At 38.8% G+C, this 19,468-nt stretch overlaps 1 protein-coding gene across 8 annotated transcripts in view; it reads left to right on the top strand.

The window, feature by feature from the left end:
* atp2b2 (ATPase plasma membrane Ca2+ transporting 2) overlaps positions 1-19,468 on the top strand; it is a 66,332-nt gene that overhangs the window by 6,973 nt on the left and 39,891 nt on the right. For all 8 annotated transcript variants that reach the window (XM_053315012.1, XM_053315011.1, XM_053315008.1 and 5 more), the window contains exons 2-3: positions 15,317-15,517; positions 18,751-19,008. In XM_053315012.1, the coding sequence (XP_053170987.1) occupies positions 15,317-15,517; positions 18,751-19,008 (459 nt within the window). The remainder of the gene's footprint in view (positions 1-15,316; positions 15,518-18,750; positions 19,009-19,468) is intronic.

Below are 19,468 nucleotides of genomic sequence, written 5' to 3'. Positions count from 1 at the left end.
CTCCTTTCCTCTTCTCCTCCACTTGTTTCTGCCCTCCTCTCTCCTCCCCTCCCCCAGTGATTCTGTAAAAGGGATAGAAGAGGTAGAAAAACAGAGAATGAAATAGGAGGCAATGAAGAAGAGAGGGAGCGATGGCTCTCAGAGGACAGATTATAAATGATACACAGCCATTTTGCTCTGTGAGGGAGCAAAACCACATCGAAGATGGACACACACACACTGACACAAATACACACCACTACTCACACAGGTGTTCTTCTGCAGTGTAGTAGTAGTGACCTTGAGGCAGGCTGAAGCAGTATTATGGCTCATCGGTCAATCACTGTAATGGCACTCTACCGATCAGCCACAGCATTAAAACCACTGACAGGTGAAGTGAATAACATCGATTACATCGTCAAAATTGCAGCTGTCAAAGGATGGGATTTATAAGGAAGCAAGTGATCAGTCAGTTTTTGAAGTTTATGTTTTGGAAATAGGAATAGTAGGCAAGCACCTTAGACAAGAACTAAATTTTAATTGCTGGACAACTGTGTCAGACAATCTCCAAAATGACAGGTGTTGAGGGGTGTTCTTGGTATGTAGTGATCAGTAAATACTAAAAGTGGTCAAATGAAGGACAAGTAAACCAGCAACAGGATCATGGACACCCAAGGCTCTTTATTACACGTCCCTGTCTGGTCCGATCTCACAGATGAGCTTCTATAGCACAAATTGCTGAAAAATTTCATGTTGGCTAAAATAGGCAGGTGTCAGAACACAGTGCATCGCAGCTTGCTGTGTATGAGCTGCAAAGCTGCAGAAAGGTCAGAGTACCCATACTGACTCCTGTCCACTGGCAGAAGCGGCTACAATGGGCACGTGAGCATCAGAATTAGACTGTGGAGCAATGAAAGAAGGTGGCCTGGTCTGATGAATCACGTTTTCCTTTACATGATGTGAACGGCTGGGTGCTTGTACGTTGTTCACCTGGGGAAAAATTGGCACCAGGATGCGCTATGAGAAAAAGGCATTTCTGTGGAGGCAGTGTGATGCTCTTAATGATGTTCTGCTGGGAAACCTTGGATCCTGGCATTCATGTGGATGTTACTTTGATATGAACCACCTTCCTAAACATTGTTACTGACCAAGTACATCCCTTCATGGCAACAGTATTCCAGGATGGCAGTGGCCTCTTTCAGCAGGATAATGTGCCCTGCTATACTGCAGAAAATGTTCATGAATGGTTTGCAGCACATGACAAAGAGTTCAAGGTGTTGCCTTAGCCTCCAAATTCCCTAGATCTCAATCTGATCTGTGGGATGTGCTGAAAGAACAAGTCTAATCCATGGAGGCCCCACCTTTCAACTTACAGGAGTAAAAGGATCTGTTGCTAACGTCTTGGGGCCAGATACCAGAGGACACCTTCAGAGATCTTGTGGTGTTCATGTCTTGCTGGGTCCAAGTTTTTTTAGCGGCATGAGGGGGACTCACACAATATAGAGCAGGTGGTTTTAATGTTGTGACTAATCTGTAATGCAACATGGAAGATATATTGGGGAAAGGAAGTCTTAAGGAGCAGTTCAGTTGATACATTTATTTGGTATGACTTTCCAATACAATGTTAATGCTGTTAATGTTTCTGTACCAGTTACTATAATTCTTAAATGAAAATAATTTATATAAGTGGGTTACCAAAATGTCAGACTCTCTGGTTGGTGTTTATCCTCTGCCAAGACTTTACCTTGTCTTTGTAGTTTGATCTTTAAAGCTGTGGTCCACAACTGTCTGCAGGTTCAAAGTACATAAAGCAAAGATGACAAAGTGTCTAGTGTAGTTTTTTTGGTGTGCAGAAACAACACTTACATGAAAAAAAGAAGATAGTTTGTCATCTTGAAGTTGACAGGTACAAGCAAACAAACCTCATTTTATTTATGCTGACGGTCTTGTAGACTTGTAAACCATAAAACAATGTATTGATTCACATGCATTACAGATTTTAGCTTTAATTATTCACAAAGAACACATCCTACAGAGTACTTCTACCTGCTATCAAAATATGAGTAAATATAACCGTTTTGTGTATGAATGATTACTGTATTATCTGAAAGCTTAATAGCTTGCCTTAAGTTGAAAAGCCTTTCATCCCTAATCAATGATTTTCCAACAATTAAAACTGCAGCATCCACGGCTTGATATAAAACAGAAAACCAAGAAAGCTTTTTCAACCTGTCAACCCCCAAACCCAACCCAACAAACAGGCTTTACCAACCTGTTTATGCATCATTGATAAAGAATGTATTCACTTTTGATGATATTGTTAGTGACAACCTTTGAATCCTGTACATACCTAATGGAAAACACCAATGCCTTTCGGCAAACCTGTGTCAGTGTTTTTTAATGTGGGATATTACAAAAAGATGAGCAGGTGTAGGGAAAAAATAATAATGGCTTGTGAACATTTCCGCTGGGACGTGTTGTGAAGTGCAGTCACTTCTCAGATGCTTAGGCTTTCATATCAGGGTTTGATTACTGTCTCTGGAGAAGTACATTGTGGGCTGGTTTCCCAGATAGGGATTGAACAAAATCTTGGACTAAAAGAAAATCAATTTTTCACTGAAATGCATTTTTAGTCTAGAACTTGGCCTAATCCATGTTCGAGAAAGCCCTGAATATGCAAAATATGAGGAAAGTGTGCCTCTTTTTTTTGAATACTGGTTCATGTCCCCTGAAAAGCCTTATGACAAATACAGATGGAGAATCGGACAGAGCTACAGAGCTTTTACAGGTTGTAAAAGGTAAGTTTTCATATTGGCCAAGGTCAAACAGCAACACAAAGCAAGCAACAATATTATTAATGTACTGCATGTTTTGTGTAGTATAGTAGTTGTTTTATTGAGGCAGTGAGAACTTTCGCCTAATAAATCCCAGCTTGTCAGAGGGACTGTTAGACAGACAGACACACACAAATGCTAGGCATGGCCGGTAGTGAAGTCAGCTGTCCCAAGAGATGCCTGACTGAATTAAGAGGACAGATGCCAAAAACCAGACTCTACTGGCCTGTTCCCATGGAGCCCGCTGCTGACTCACAGCAGTATACAGTATGTCTGCCTGTGTGCGATGCAGACATACTGCATCTCTAGTGTACAGACTGCTATACAGTAGACATGAGTGAAAATGTAAAAATACATGTGGTTGTCTTGGTAAAGTAAGCCAGTGCTGACAAAACAACATACTGCATGTGCCCTGTAAACTTTCCTTGTGTGAATCTTTAACCTATACTTGAATTTTCATTTTATTAGGTCATTAGAGATATTAAACATGGCTTATTCCATGTAAAACAATCCGTTATCACTTCACTTTACACATGAAATTACAGATTATTGTGATGCGACAGGCATTTCACATCTGGTCTGATTGTTTTAAAATCTCATCGTGTTGTTTTGATCATACTTTAAGCATTCAGGAACAGTGACTGACAGTGTAGTGAAATACAGCATTTTTCTCATGGCTGCCCTGGCTTTGTGATAATTGGTGATGTAATGCTAAAAATATTATGTTACCAAGGCCAGAAATTAAATCTGCCCTTTTCACATTTTCTCTGAATTTGCTGTCATTCTTTCTCCATAATAATCATACTTTAAAGTAATTTTAACTCAATTTTAGTTGGAAGTCAGAGCAATTGTGTCTTGCTCAAGGGCACTTGAGGGACAGGTGACTGATGAACCTGTGACCCCCCAGTTCCAAAAAAATGGTTTTCACCATCAGGCAAACCAGACCACCTTATTACTTTTTACCAGCCTGTCTGGAAAATGTCTCATTAGTTAAGTGAGTCACACAAACACTTGGTGCCAGAGTCTGACATCTCAAAATGCTTCTTCGTCCCTGGTTGCTGTCATACATTGAAACTCAGCCCTTGTCCTATGAAATGTCCTGAATCTGAACTGGCTTCTGGATGCAAGCAGTATGGATAGCGAGTTGACAGGCATGGCGATACTTTTAGCTGGATATGCAGAGTCCCAGGCTATAACCGGCTTGTTTCTCTCCGTGTCAGCTCTTTTCCTGAGTTGACCTCTCTCCTCTCTCTTCTCCCGCTGTGGGGCAGAACAAGGGTGGTACCACTGCTGCCAAAACTGACAGACAGTGTTTCCTTCTCAAGGGCACATGAATAGATACAGTCTTGGACCAGGTTCAACCCTGCCTTGCTCAAGGGCAGAGAGCAACTATCTTTCAGCTTTGAGTTTAAACATGCTGTATAGCAGAAGAAATGATCAGGAACATAGATATTGACTTGCTCTTACTTTATCATTTCTGAACCTTTAAAAATCATCCTTGGCAAAGAAATACTCAACACTTGAGGGAAATCTTCCATGCCCTGCCTGATGGCGTCAAGGAAACACAAAATATAAACCTACAGGGATACTGCTACAGAAATAGTTACTCTTACCTAAGGGCACAGGATCAAAGCACCAAAATCAGACACTTCCCAGTATGCCAACACACCATTTCAGCTTCTGCAGTCTCTTGTGACAGTATTATTCAGCTATTGCAGTTTTATCCAGTAAACACATGTGGTGCAACAGGTTAGACTTTAAAGAAGATAGTATAGGGGAATTTAGTACATAACCTTCAGCTTAACACTGTAATTTGGGATGAAAATAATGATGATTTTAATCACAGACAATTGCATAATGCACTTAGGAGTGATAGTTAATTATACATTTTTGTATGCATAGGATAAGTTGAATTTGTGTAATACTGCTGAAGCAAATAATTGGTTAATTGATCGATTAATTTTGGGGGGTTTTGACTATTGAAAAAAAAAATCAAATAAATAATAATAAAAATATCTGTCAAAAAGACTAGTATTTTCAGTTTACTGTACATAAATATAACCATGCCAATACCAAATGACTAGCCTTACATTATTGGCATGTGGAAAAATCCATTGTGTTGAATACTGGGTAAGTACATCTGTTATATGTCAGGAGTATTAAAGGAGATGCATCCATTTGTGCAGTAGATGGAACTTTTTGGATGGGGTTTCATGGGCTCAGTCACATTACAGTTCAATCAATATGCTACTGCATAGCACAAGCACAGTTCAATACTCTTTCAGCTTGCCACTGTAATTTCCGTACAGTGTTGTGCTTGTGAGCTTCTATAGCAAGAGAGTGTTACCAAAATAATTCTAACGTGCTTTTATCCACCATACAATGTGTTTTTTAATACTTTATCGAATAGTAAAAAAAATAAAGACAGACATCATTATCAGTGTTGTTGTTGTTAAATATATGATTCATTATTTAAAAGCATTGTTTTAATTCAGTTGACTGTTCTCTTGACTCCAGTGTATTTTCTCTTCAGCTCCAAACAGTGCAGACAATAAGGGGCACAATAGAGTGTGTAGATTTCCCTTACCTGTCATGACTATTTCATGACTCTCTCAGGTAGTCTGAATTTAAATAGCTGGCCCTATTGTGTCCAGAGCTTATCTGAGCCCCTGGGTGAAACCAGAGACTGACACCCAGATGGAAGACAGGAGATAGACCACTGTCACTCTCCCTTTCACCCTCTTGGCCCTGGTTGCTCTCCCTTTTCACTCCTAAGGGTGAAGGGAGGGGCATCAGTTTGTGTGAGTATGCATATTATTGGCAAGGAAGACTAAAGCCACACAGACGGAATTACAGGGTTAGGGTAATTTTAAAAAGCACTCTTCAAATCTTGATTTGACTCCATGTTATAGAATAGAAAACCATTACAGTCTCCTCAAAAGAATTATTTAGGAGTGGTTAATAACTTGTAATTCTGACAGTCTGACTGGCAAATGCACAGGAATTCATAAGCTCTAAATCCTTATTAATGTTAAAGCTGTCAAAATGTTATATTCCTGCAGCCATGCATACATTACAACAACTCCTGTATAACTCTAGTAACAGCCGGGTCATAAATGAGAGGAGTAGGGATCAGGTGTGTTTTCTGGATGTATGTGTGTGTTTGTAAAAGAGAAAGTGAGATACAGACAAATGAGGAAAGGAAGGTATGAGTTGTTACAGCTACTGGACGATGACAACTCTTTATTGTCTTTGATGATCCTCTTCAGACATTTTTAGGACATATAAAAATCATATCTGTATGCCCCTATGAGTCAGATTCAAGGTAAGAACAGAGACACGTTCTACTCACCAGATGAATGTGAAAGCTTAAACAACCAACTGTAGGATCAAGAAGAAAAACACATTTTTGAATGGAGGGGAAAATAAAGATTCAATACCAATCACATTTTTTATCAATAGATAGGAAGACTGAATTGACAAATTGACTGATTTATTATTAAGCTGACAATTAGTTTTTAAAATAGATGGATGGATGAATAACAGGCAGACTGATGATGGATGGACTCAATGAATGTTTGAACAGTCATTGCAGGATGAAGTTACTGACCCCATTACACCTTGACCTTATCACTAAGCAGTTGTGTCTAAACACGCTTGCACACTGTCCCTTTCTCTTTCATTCTTTCACACACACACACACACACACACACACACACACACACACACACACACACACACACACACACACACGCACACACACACAGACGCACACACACACACACAGACGCACACACACAAACGCACATCTAGCCACACACAGAGGCTGTAAACAGATGTCTCATTAATGTTGTGTCCACATCTAGGGCAGCCGAGCCAGCTAATGTTATAGTGTTTGAGGCTCAGATGGTGGAACTAAATGACTTATGAATTCATATGTTTTTCCTCTTTTAACCACTGACAGTTGATTGAATAAGCACATTTCTACATGTACATGGATGTATGCACACACATTTTGTTTGACTTTGGGTCACACCCAGGACAGAACAGACCAACAGATGTATGGTTGAACTACAGTAGACCTCAATTATAAGTTTCACATAATAAACTGTTACAAGGACCATATGCACTAAAGCACATGAGTCCACATGAGTCACCAAAGCTTGTTTTTCCCCTGCCATGCTGCTCTTTATTACTCGGCAGGCCTGGAAAAAATATTTCAAGGAGGTATAAATTAAACCTTTTGGGTTTTCTGTGTTATGAATTCTGTGATATGAGCAGCATACACCAACCACATCTCCGGGTTTTATGTTGTTGGTTTGTAATTGTGGAGGCCTTTTTTCCCTTGCATAACATTACATAATCAGCTTTTTTCACACCATTTAACTGAAAAAAAACCCCCGGCAAGAAGTATCGTCATAGAAACCAAAGAACCTGTGTACATTGGGTCAGGGCATTTAGCTTATAAAATTATTGTGGGATGCATTATTCAGTCAGTTTTCAGACCAGACGATTTTGTTCATATGACCATTACCATCCAACTATCACTGTACTGTACGAAGTCCCTTGTAACTTTTATGCTGACATGTAATGTAAAGAAGGATTATTAAGTAAAAATCAGTTACATTGTGGAGTGTGTGTGTGTGTGTGTGTGTGTGTGTGTGTGTGTGTGCGTGCGTGTGTGCGTGTGTGTTTGTGTGTGCACATGTCTGCATAAGAGAGAGAGAGAGCGCTGAGTTGTGTTAGCTCACTCCACTCTGCCATTTCTTGCATGAGTCACAATCACGGAGCACAGTGCCTGACAGCTAAACTCACCCACTTGTACATCTGCCCCCACAGACGCACGCATGCATGCATGCAAACACACATACAGTTGCTTTTTTTCATCATCGCAACATACTGTGCATTTAATGTAAAACCTGCTCTGACATATGAGCCCTCTTATAGAAAACACACATATATAGCATCAAAAAAACAAGTTTAGATGCACTAGCTTCTTAGTCTTGATAATAAAATGCCTGAAGAGCATTGAGATGTGCTGAAAGTGTTTTAAAATGACAAATAATTCAGTTTTGGCTGATGTGCACCACATTTTGGCCACTTGTAAAAGCAGCAACCATAACTGCAGCTTGTCTTAGCATGTTTGCTGCTTCAAAAACATCAAACATCCAATCCATTTCATCAAAATCCACCACTGGTCCTGCTCACAGAGTTTGGTTCTCTCAGGTGTAGCACACACTGCCTTATTAGACTGATCTGTTGCACAAGCAGAAGTATACCATAATAGGTAGTAGAATGGTGTCACACAAAATACACACACATACAGTACATACAGTGCCCTCATGATGGAAAAGACATGGTGTCAGAAATTGCTCAGTGTCACTTTCCAGTCCATTACCTTTTAGATGGGGCTGTCCGTAGGGGAATGAATGATAGATCTGCCTCTATCTATGTGTATGTTTGCGTGTGCAAGCAATGTATTCGTGATCGTGTGACCTTGTGACTCCTCATGAAATGAGAGAATGTATTTTCTCAGCTGTTTGTTTACATACAGTACAGTATGCCTGCTTACATGTTTGGCCTGTGAGAATGTGACTGCTCAATGGTCTGTACATAAAAGTGCAAGATTGCATGTGTGTTACTACACTGAGGATATGCCACATCAAGTCGTCCTCACAGAGAGAGCTTGCCTCCTGCCGTGCCCTCTCTCACACTCAATCCTGAAAGCGTGTGGAGCAAACAAAGAGTCAGTGCACGCAAAAACTGCTTTGCAAGAGGAGCAAGGAGGCCAGTCTGTGAAGATAATATAACACCATATTAAACAATGCTAAGAAAAAACTGTTCTTTAAACCCTCCCTGAATATGGGACGGAAGTTGAAAAAACTCATTTCCACTGCTTTAAATATGCAAAGTGCCAATCTAATTACAATTGAATTTAGTTAAAAAAACTAAACTATAGTCTTTGTATAGGTGTTTGGATTTCAATCAACATTTCCTTCAGACATTGACACATTGACATGTGTTTTTTGCTTTACAGTATAGATAATATAGATTTGGGGTAAATCAATAGGAGAGCAGTGGCGATGTGGCATGGAGCTGAAGTTCTCCTTTGCAGTTTACAATGTTGTGTGTAAATCAGGTTTTTACTTAAAGTATTATTAATATATTTATTTGGTTAGTTGAGGGCAGCAGAACAAGCTGCACAGCACACAGCACTAACTTAGTTACCCAGTCACACATCCAGTAACAAGCAGCAACATTAGCGTAAGGTAGCATACGATGGTGTATCAGCTGAGTGCTGCTGCTGGAAACAGGGTTGATAAGACCAATGACAGTGAACAGAAAGGTGGTAGGTTGTTGGCTACAAAACCAAAAAAAGAAAGAAAAAAAGAGCTGTATAGTGCTGAATGACATTAATTAGAATGAATGAATGAGAAGAATTGCAGAGTTTCAAGATAATCATCCTGGTTTTCATCACTACAAGCCACACCTTTCATAATACATGATGATGATTGCTTAATATTAATACATTGAATAGTGCAGCTTTAATTCTGTCTTTTCCCTAATTTGCTTGTGATTGTTTACAGCTAATTATTTTGTGTTCTTTATTTGATAGAATTTAGGTTATAATGCCTATTTCTGCAGAGTAAACTGTTGAAAATGTATCACTTTGGAAACTGTAGTTTGGGTTAATACACAGTAGCCTATAGTAAACATGTTCAGTAAACTGTGAGATATTTAGCAACAATGTTACACTTGTATTGCTATGAAATAGAAACAGATGCAACTTAATGGTCTTAGGGCCTGATTTACTAAAATCCCAGAAAAAGGTTACTAAATTGCTTGTTCTTAGTGATCTACTAAGAATAACTGCACACACGACAGCAAGTGCAGACAGCAGTATTTAAATTAAGGTTTTGCGTTTCATAATGGAGAACTTGAAATGAAACCTGATCACATGGAATTAGACGTTCTAGTGGAAGAGGTTAACAAATATATTGAGTTATAGTAAAGAAATATTACCAGAAAAAACAACATATGGGAGAATATTTGTGACAAAGTCAATGCTGTTAGTAAAACCAAAATATTCCACTCCAAAAATAAATATTAACACGGGTGTATTCTGTCATTGTGCATCCGTCTCCTCCTCACCACAGTGACAGCAATCACAGTGCTAATACCTCTTCTTCAAAGGTATTATTAATAGGCACAGTTACCGTCAACAAAATTACCTTCAGGTTTGGTAAATCACAATGCGTGTGCTAAATGACATATTTGCATTTTCTCCTCCCTGTATTTTACACACTGGGGTAAAAAATTGTATATCCATTATGGCAAACGTACTAAATGGACAGCGCGCATTATCTTTCACATTTGAAAGACGGAAGCCTCAGTGCACTGCGTTAGTAGATCAGCTTGCATATTCTTTGCGGGTGATGTCAAGTTTGCACACGTTTTTACACATGCAGACCTTTAATAAATCAGGCCCATATATTTACACATAATAGGAACTTGACTCCAATTTATAGTGGCTGTCAATGCCACACACAGTACAGTGTCAGCAACAAAAGTGCATAGACATGTAGAACAAGGACAACAAGTGAATCCTTAATTTAAAAGCTTTATACATCACCTGACCTAGCACCACAGTTATTTAAAAAATGCCTTTCTATGTAAGAAGTTGTAATCTTCCACCTTGTCCTACATAATGGACACAAGCCCACCATCTTCTTAGGATGATCCAAGAAGGAGTAAACGGTTTCTCTGTTTGCATTTTCTTTTCTTGTCTTTGAGTGCATCTTCCTGTTATTGTCTGAACCTTTTCACCCTCCTTTCCATCCCACTCCCTCCTCCTATTTATGTCTTTCACTTTACACATACCATTATTTTTTAATTCTAGCTTTAGCAACATCTGCCCTTTTAGACTGTTTCTCATATTTTCTGCCTTTGTACGTACATTAACCAACCTCTCCTCTTTTATGGCATAAAATGGTGTCATTATTATGGAGGTCATTCTCAAGGACATTGTGACACATTTCTCCATCACTCCATCTTCTAATAAGAGGATGATAATTATCCACCTTTTAGCCGCTGATGGGTTATTATTCATAGAGTTACTCTACATCCAGCCTACTCTCATTCTCTGTCTCTCTCTCTTGTGCTCTGTGAGTCACACTTCAGCCCTCTGTCTTCCCTCTTTATTCCTCCTCTCTCTTTTTAAAATGGTGAAAGCTGAGAATACATGTTGAAACTATTGATCTGCTGCAGAAAAAAAAGCATCAATATTTTGCATCGTTATTATGATGATCATCATCGTACAACCCTGTTGCCATGGTGACTTGTTTTGGACACTGTGGCAGACAGTATTGTCAGGGGGGAAAGTTTAGATATAACAGGCAGGAAAATGTAAAACCAGAATGGGGGTGAAATGGATATTGCTAGGACTCAACAACTATACACATTCAAAATTGATGTTGTTCCATCCGTCATGTAAGATTTAAAAACATTACTTGCTAGTCTACTAAGACGTTTTTTTTGTGTTTTTTTTTACAAGGACATTTAGAGGTCATCACATTTTTTCATTCTTCAGGGTCTTTTCTTTGATGGAAAATACCTGTGCACACACATACATATGCATGCATGCTCTTGTACACAAACGCTCATCAAAAAAAGGCACACACAGACACACACATACACACACACATACACACACACACACACACACACACAGACACACACTTTATTCACACATTCTCCAAGGTTCAGAGTCGCGGGTATTTCCGCACAACGAGTGGGATGCATAGTGTTTCCATGGAGATCTATTTTTAGCCACTGACAAAAAAAGGGCCAACTGTTAAAATATGCCATCATGTTCCCTTTGAGTGAAAAAAAAAATCCCATTTCCTCTCACACAGAAAGGATGGAATAAAGTTTTTTTTCTTTTTTTCTTTTTCTATGTCCTTGTCTTCTTGTCTATCTGGAAACTGGATTTTAGGCAGGTACCATTTGTTGAAGCAGATTTGAATCATAGACCCTCCTGCATTTGACTGATCAGTGCCTTACTAGCCAAAGAGTAAGAACAGCACAGAAGAAGGAGAGACACATTAAAAGTTGTATCCTTATCATGCTTATAAAAATCTTTGGTTATTCTGTAATATTTTTGTAATCAGTAATCAAAACTTTTGAGCTGTCAGTCATGCAACGCAAGCAAAAAGTCTCAATTTTTCACTTTTTCCTGACATTTTATAGACTAAATGCTAATTTGGAAAAATAATTAACAGATGAATCGATTGAAAAAACTAGCATTAGTTTCATCATAAATGTAATATTTATCTTTATAATGAAATAGTATCTTATTATGATTACATAAGATTAGATTGTTGTCAATATGCCAAATTTTATGGTCAGTTTCATAAATGATCAAAGAGTATAGAGGCTGCTTTTAGGTTCATTACATTACAGAGGCTGGGGCAGCTTTTCTTGGCTCTGAACCCAGAGGGCCAAAGAAGCCCATGTTGATCATTTATGTCACAGTCTTCTTCATTATTAATAGCGTAATCATATTGTTTCTCATAGGCATTAAATGATAACTGTAACCCCCTAATGTACACAATGTGAGAAGGCCAAATGTGGTTTATTATGAAGCATGCTTACTTAATTTTCCAGTATTTAGTGGAAAGTGGCCGAAAATAGTGTAGAGTGATTTGATGGCATGCAACCAAATTCATAAATAAGATTAAAACACTAGATGCATTGCTGGTACAATAAATGGCTTTTGCCTTAATCAGCTGAGTCATCAGGATGTCCACTGTTTGATTTTAAGTCCATCAGTTGACAATCTAAAAAGAAACTTCAGACCATCGCTAATGATTGTTAGTGCTCATTTCTCATTTTTTATTGGTGGACTCAAATTCCCTTTAAACCTTCATTACAATAAGTGCAATGCCCTTTACTAAAATAAACTACCCATTATACCAGGAGTTCCATATCCATTCTCATCTGTTGTTGATTTACCTTCGGTGTGTATTACTATAGATCTGCCCAGACTACACTTCTTGGTAATGAACCCCAGCAGAAAGAATCATCTTTACTCCTTTTTGAGATTACTGTGACTCATCTGTGTATCACCCCAGTTTTCTGCCCTCACTGCCTCCTCAAAATCCACTACCAGAGCATTTAGGTGGGCTGACAGTATTTAGCCTACAATATTTCATAATCGGTCAAATGAATCTTTTGCAGTAAGCAGCCATCAGTGATCCAGGAAGGAATTATAATCTGGCATAGGATTTTCCAGGAAGCAATAAGTATTTAATGATTAGGGAGATTGATTACAGCATAGCTCACATCTCAAGGGCATTTAAGGAGAACACAGTTAAAACATTTAACACGGTTAAATGTCATTCTGTACTGATGCTCCATCTCATGCAGTCGTGTCTATCACATAGCAGTAAGAGTATGCAGTATGTTGTCTTTAACGTGAAATTATTGCTGACCTTATGCAGAATTGTGCATTTGCATGCTATAACTAGCTCTCTGCCTCTGGACGGATTCAAGCAATGTGGAGTAGAAATGTTAGAATATGTAGTTGTTGTTCTTACCATAACAGAAAAAAAAAATCTATGGAGATGTAGATATGTAAAAATATGTGCATCTGTGCTTGTGTGTATATATATATATACATATATATATATGTATATATATATATACATACATATATGTGTGTGTGTGTGTGTGTGTGTGTGTGTGTGTATATCTAATCACCTGGAATAAAGCTAAAGCCTCATTATATTAACTCTACTTTTACCGTGTGATGGTGCAAGCCAATGCAGGCATGCTTGGCCAGCCTTCTTACACACATAAACACACACACAAAGCACGTGCCAGTGGTTACGGCTCATGGAGAAATGCACACACAAACACACATATGTGCACACAGATATGTTTGTGTGTGATGTGCTGTGGAGATCAGTGGGAGAGCATGCTAGGTCCTCTCGCAGAGACAATTAAAAGTGAATGGATAATGAGGCTATTTATAGACTGATGAGATCTATTTGTAACCAGGGCATTCTCTTGCGTAGGAGCTGGGAATTGTTCTCTTTTCAGCCTGCCCTTCCTCTGTCCTCTTCTTCTCCCTCTCTGTTGCTCCCTCTCCCTTTCTCAAGCACTCAACGGTTGTTTTTACACAGCAGAACTGTAATCCTCCTCCTTTGTTCTTCTTTCTCCAAAGTCAGATTCAGATGCATTCAAAAGTGCATTATCAGTTATTTTCTGCAGATGTTAACAAATCATCACATGTGCAACATACGCATCCACATGTGAAACAGTGTCATGCAGCCGTGATGCTATCAGGTGCAATCCAGGGCCACTCCTGGGAGACCCAGTGACGCACCATGCATGACATAATGCTGTGGTAATGTCTGTGGTTGTGAGACACAGGGGAGTGAGAGAGAGAGACACACACACAGAGAGAGAGAGAGAGAGACACACACAGAGAGAGAGAGAGAGAGAGAGAGAGATGGTGAATACACACTGTGCTTGCGTTTGTGTGCTCCGCAACCAGAAAATGGTGCTACACTGAGAAGGAGCCACATAGAAACCAGTAATGTGGCTTAAAATAGATGTTTATGAATAATTCGAAGCAAGGATAAAGAGCATACGTTTGCAATGCAGTTAGTGCGTATGATATATAGAAATATATATTTATAATATAAAGAACAGACACAAACCTAAATGAAGCCCATATTCAGCATTATGTTGACTATAATGCACAAAGCACAATGTTCTGTGAATCTAATTAGTCCATAATTTAAATATTAAAAAAACCCATCTAAAAGGAAAACACATTAAATATAAAAAGGAAAGGGAAAGAAAAAAGTTAACAGGAACTAGTTATTTATTTTAGTTATTTGCTTCTGTGTGAGAATCATTTTGAGCAGTATTCTAACTGTAAATTGTGCCTCAAGCCAGTACAAAGTTCTCCAGATAAAAGAGCGAAAGATATTTATGTACAGTTTTTCATGGTGTTTGAGGAGGTGGATGAGGTCAAAGCACAAGGCCTGCATCTCTCGAGCAGAATTATATAAGGATCGCAGAGCCGTGGCCCACCATGACTCAAACTGGTAATTAGAGACGGCTTGTGTGTGGTTTCAGAGTGTGAACGACAGAAGAAGAAAGCGTAACAACAAGATGGGCTGCAAAGCTGAGTTCAAAAGACTGCTGATTCCAGCTGTTAAGGTTAAAAATTATTGTGGTTTTCTTGCTGTTCTTTACCACTTGGATCAAATGAAAGCTTGATGTAAAAATAAAGTTTGATGTTTTTAGATGTTTGTTACTATCATATGAACCATTTATATAAGCAATGTAATGGCAATACATCAATAAGAATGTCCTACACACATACTGTAGATGATTGTTTCATAGTACTGAGATCTGCACTGGACTATAATCTGCTACCAAAAATTTGCTAATTATATCTTCCCCCTCTGTATGTTTCCCTCTCTCAGGTCTCGCAGGTACCGAAACTGACCTAGACAAGAGAAAAGAAACATTTGGGCAAAACCTGATACCTCCAAAGAAGCCAAAAACCTTCCTGCAGCTGGTATGGGAGGCCCTGCAGGACGTCACCCTCATCATCCTGGAGATCGCTGCCCTGATCTCCCTGGGCCTCTCCTTCTACCACCCTCCCGGAGACAGCACCGGAGAGTGTGAGTGAGGCAGTTCCTGTGACATCACTTCTTGTGAAATGCTCTCTGTTATTCGTTTTGAGGTCTTGAAACGGACAGACAAGCACAAATACACACACACAGACACACACTATGACAGCTATCTGTGCCATCTCCACTACTGTAGGAGGACAGTAAAGGGCTATAATTGTGTTGGCCCACTGACATCACTTCCTCTGACATTACTGGCACTAGCTGACACACTTGCACCTACATGTATGCACACACACTTTTTAATTGGTGAGCCAGGTCACACTTTGTTTGTGACCTGCCGCAAGAGGTTAGGTGACTCATCCGGCACAGGGGCAATTTTTTTATATGTGTGTGTGTATGTGCATGCACGTTATGAATGTGTTAAATGAGGTACTGGGAAGGTTAATGAAGTGTTGAGTAGAGAAATAACCTTGAGCTCCCAGTGCCTATATATCAGCCCTGTGAACTGTGTAACCAGGAATGAAGACAGAGACGAGGTGCTGAGTCAGCAACATCAGTCATTGCACACAGCATTATCACAGTAATGGAATTCAGTTACCCTGCCAAAGGGACTAGTCATCATTTTAAGGAGTCTAAAAAGTCTTATGAAGGTAGAAATACCTCTACCACTGTACCACTTACATGCATGGTTAGTTATTCAAATTAATTCTGAGTTAATACATTTTGCAGCTGGTTGGTTAAAATTAAGTAGGAAGAGGGTGATTGAATAGATAGATGATTTATTAAGCTAGCCAAATTATTGCTTCATTTGAATGTGATCATCAATTAACAGTTCATTTCCCTATACACTTTGCTTCCTTTTTTGCATCTTTTGAGCTATGCCTTTTTCTAAATTCACTTTCTGCATCACCAAGTTCAAATAAAGCAGTGAAATGCCAAAGGAAACATTATGCTAATAATTGCATCCATCTGCAGAAACATGAACAGGCTTCCCTTTAACTTGCGGCAAAAAAGGTGCCAATATGCAATTGTCCTCTCAGATCTGAATGATATGAATAGATATGAATCTAAATCAGTGCATAAACTCCTGTGGGTATGAGTAGATATGAATAGCTGTGATTCTGAAAGATATGAATGCATATCACTTTGAATCACCTTATTCAGAAAAACACCAAATGTGTATGTGTACATGTGCTACAGAGTAGAAGTGCAGATAGAGAGATGGACATAAGGATGTAAGGATTAAAAACAAGAATGATACTGAAACCCTTTTTTACACAAATAATTTGATAATATAATCAAACATTTCTGGGCACTGATCCCTCAAATTTGATTGTTAAAGAATGGTGACAAAGATGTGAACTATACATTTTACTGTCTTGAGACCCCCTTAAAAATATGACAACACATTTTTAGTAAATTTGACTACTATATATAATATGTAATTTAAGAACAGTACACTTGTAAATTAGCTAAACTGTACATTGATTAAATAATTATAAATTAATATGAATATAATACAAATAATTTCACAGGAAAAATAAAAATTATCAGCTTCTGATTTATTGGTTCAACTCTACCAACTCCACCCCCCCACCCCCACCCACCACCACCATGCACACACACATTGCTTGTTGTCTATTAATAGGTCAGATAAAGCTCAACAGTCCAGAAATAGAAGGTGGTGGGATGACTTTAATCTAATTTACATATGAAACGGCCTGGCTGCACTTGATTGAGGAGGGTCTTAATTGCATCTGTATCCAACGCACAACATGTGACAACACAAAACCCTCAATAAATGCAAAGAAAAAACTATTAATAGACACAAAATCCAACATGGTCTGGCAAGGTGACAAAAGCAATCAGTTAAACTGTTTTTAAAGCTCATACAACTATTTACATGCCATGCAGTCTAAGAATTATTATCTATTTTATGGCTTGTCTGGCTGTACAATGTCTTATTTGGCACTCCAGCACCACGGACAGCTACACATTTGCTGCATGATGGTGTGTGTGTGTGTGTCTTTTAATGAGAGAGAGAAGCACACAGTTAGTGCACACAGCTGCATTTACTTGTCTGTATACGAAAAGGAATCAGAACCATGGACAGCTACTACACTCACTGTATTACTGTCAGTGCAATGCAGTGACGGACCGAACACATCCAGTTAAACATCCAGTACTGCACTTCTCTATTATGTCTAAATTACTAGATTGTAGTTCTTTTGCTTACAGAGAAACATTGTAATGATTTATTTTACATAAAATCGGTTGTTTTACATTTTCATCTACTTAAGAGGCATTGTTATCCATGATTAAGAGCAAAGTAGTAAAATGGTTTCACATAAAATACACTGCCAGCCTGAATGTAGCATAATCTTTCAAGAGATGTAATTACACAGCTGAATTTGCCAAAATCTCAAAACATAAGTAACTGCAGAAACTTTTAATACAATAATAAATACATACAGACAGATTGGCAAATAGAATTAAATTAATAATTTAACTTGAATGTTCTTTAAAGTATGTCTTTCTTTTAGCTAAAACAAACAAATGCATTTGTATATGTGTACACTGTATACACTGCAACCTGTTAATAATCATTATATTGATTGGAACACATCTGCACTGCACCAGCAGGTCCAAATTGCTTTTTGGAGTCTAGTTTTCATTATATCACTGCGTATAAAGTGTCTCTAATACGGGGTCTGCACAAGTTTCCATTTGGGCCTCAACTGTTGTATAGTCCAAAGCAAGTCACCCAGTCCAGGGGCTTTTGAAGTCAGGAGTGTGTAGCACAATGGCACCCAGAGTCTTACATGAAGCAGCATGAGGGGGACGTGGAATAGGCCTTGTTTCATTCCCAAATATAACACAGTCTGTCAGACTGCAGGGCATTCATCTGAAGTAAAGCAAATGAATGAAGAGGTGAGGAGAAGTGAATATTATGAAGGTCATTTCAGCCAGAGTTCATTTCATTTCAGAGTGTTCTTTTATATAGCACACATTGCACTTATGGATATATTATTACACACACAGTCACAGCTGTCTTTGTTCAAATCTTTTCAGTCCCCTGTGTGAGCGTCAGCTTTGATTATAATTTTTTCCATGTATCTGTTTTATTACAAAGTGTTCTCACTCTAAGTGTACATGCACCGGTTTATGAAATATGTGAGTGTGTCTCTATCCATTTACTCTTTACAGCACAGTATACTGTACAGTAAACATCTATATGAGTCTCCTCTTCTCCTTCCCTTCATTTTTTTACCAAACTATAGCCTGTGGCGCAGCGGCAGGTGGGGTGGAGGATGAGGGCGAGTCAGAGGCTGGCTGGATCGAAGGTGCAGCCATCCTGTTGTCTGTGGTGTGTGTGGTGCTGGTGACGGCCTTCAATGACTGGTCGAAGGAGAAGCAGTTCCGCGGGCTACAGAGCCGCATTGAGCAGGAGCAGAAGTTCCAGGTGGTTCGCGGCAGCCAGGTCATACAGCTGCCTGTGGCTGACATAGTTGCCGGGGATATCGCGCAAATCAAATACGGTATGTGTTAGATTGTCAAACTGTGTGTGTGTGTTAGGCTTATCTCACTTTAAGGCTTACAGGAAGGGAAGTAAACTCAAATGGCAAATATCTTCATGGTGTAAATTCATAGGTCTCTCTTTGTTGCTGTTTGCATACATTCACCCCTCAAAATATACTAACATATACCAATCTCTCAAAACACACGCAAACATTAACCAACACCTTTTTAAAGTTATTAATTAAGGAGAGGATCTTCTGGATACATTCAGTTATCTGTCCTACATTTTATCTACATCTTATTTTATAATGGTTTAACTGGCACTATTTCCTTTCTGTGTGGTTCATCTTGCATTTCAAAGATTACCTGTTCTTTCATAGCGATGTTCAAAATATCTTTAGTTGTGGCAATTCTATGAGGTTGACTTTAAATTTTATGTCAATGGATTAGACTTTTTCATTTCTTGCTCTTTGACATGAA

The sequence above is a fragment of the Scomber japonicus genome, chromosome 3 (assembly GCF_027409825.1).
Source record: "Scomber japonicus isolate fScoJap1 chromosome 3, fScoJap1.pri, whole genome shotgun sequence".
In the NCBI taxonomy this organism is placed as follows: Eukaryota; Metazoa; Chordata; class Actinopteri; order Scombriformes; family Scombridae; genus Scomber; species Scomber japonicus.
This window is presented reverse-complemented; position numbering and strand designations above follow the sequence as displayed.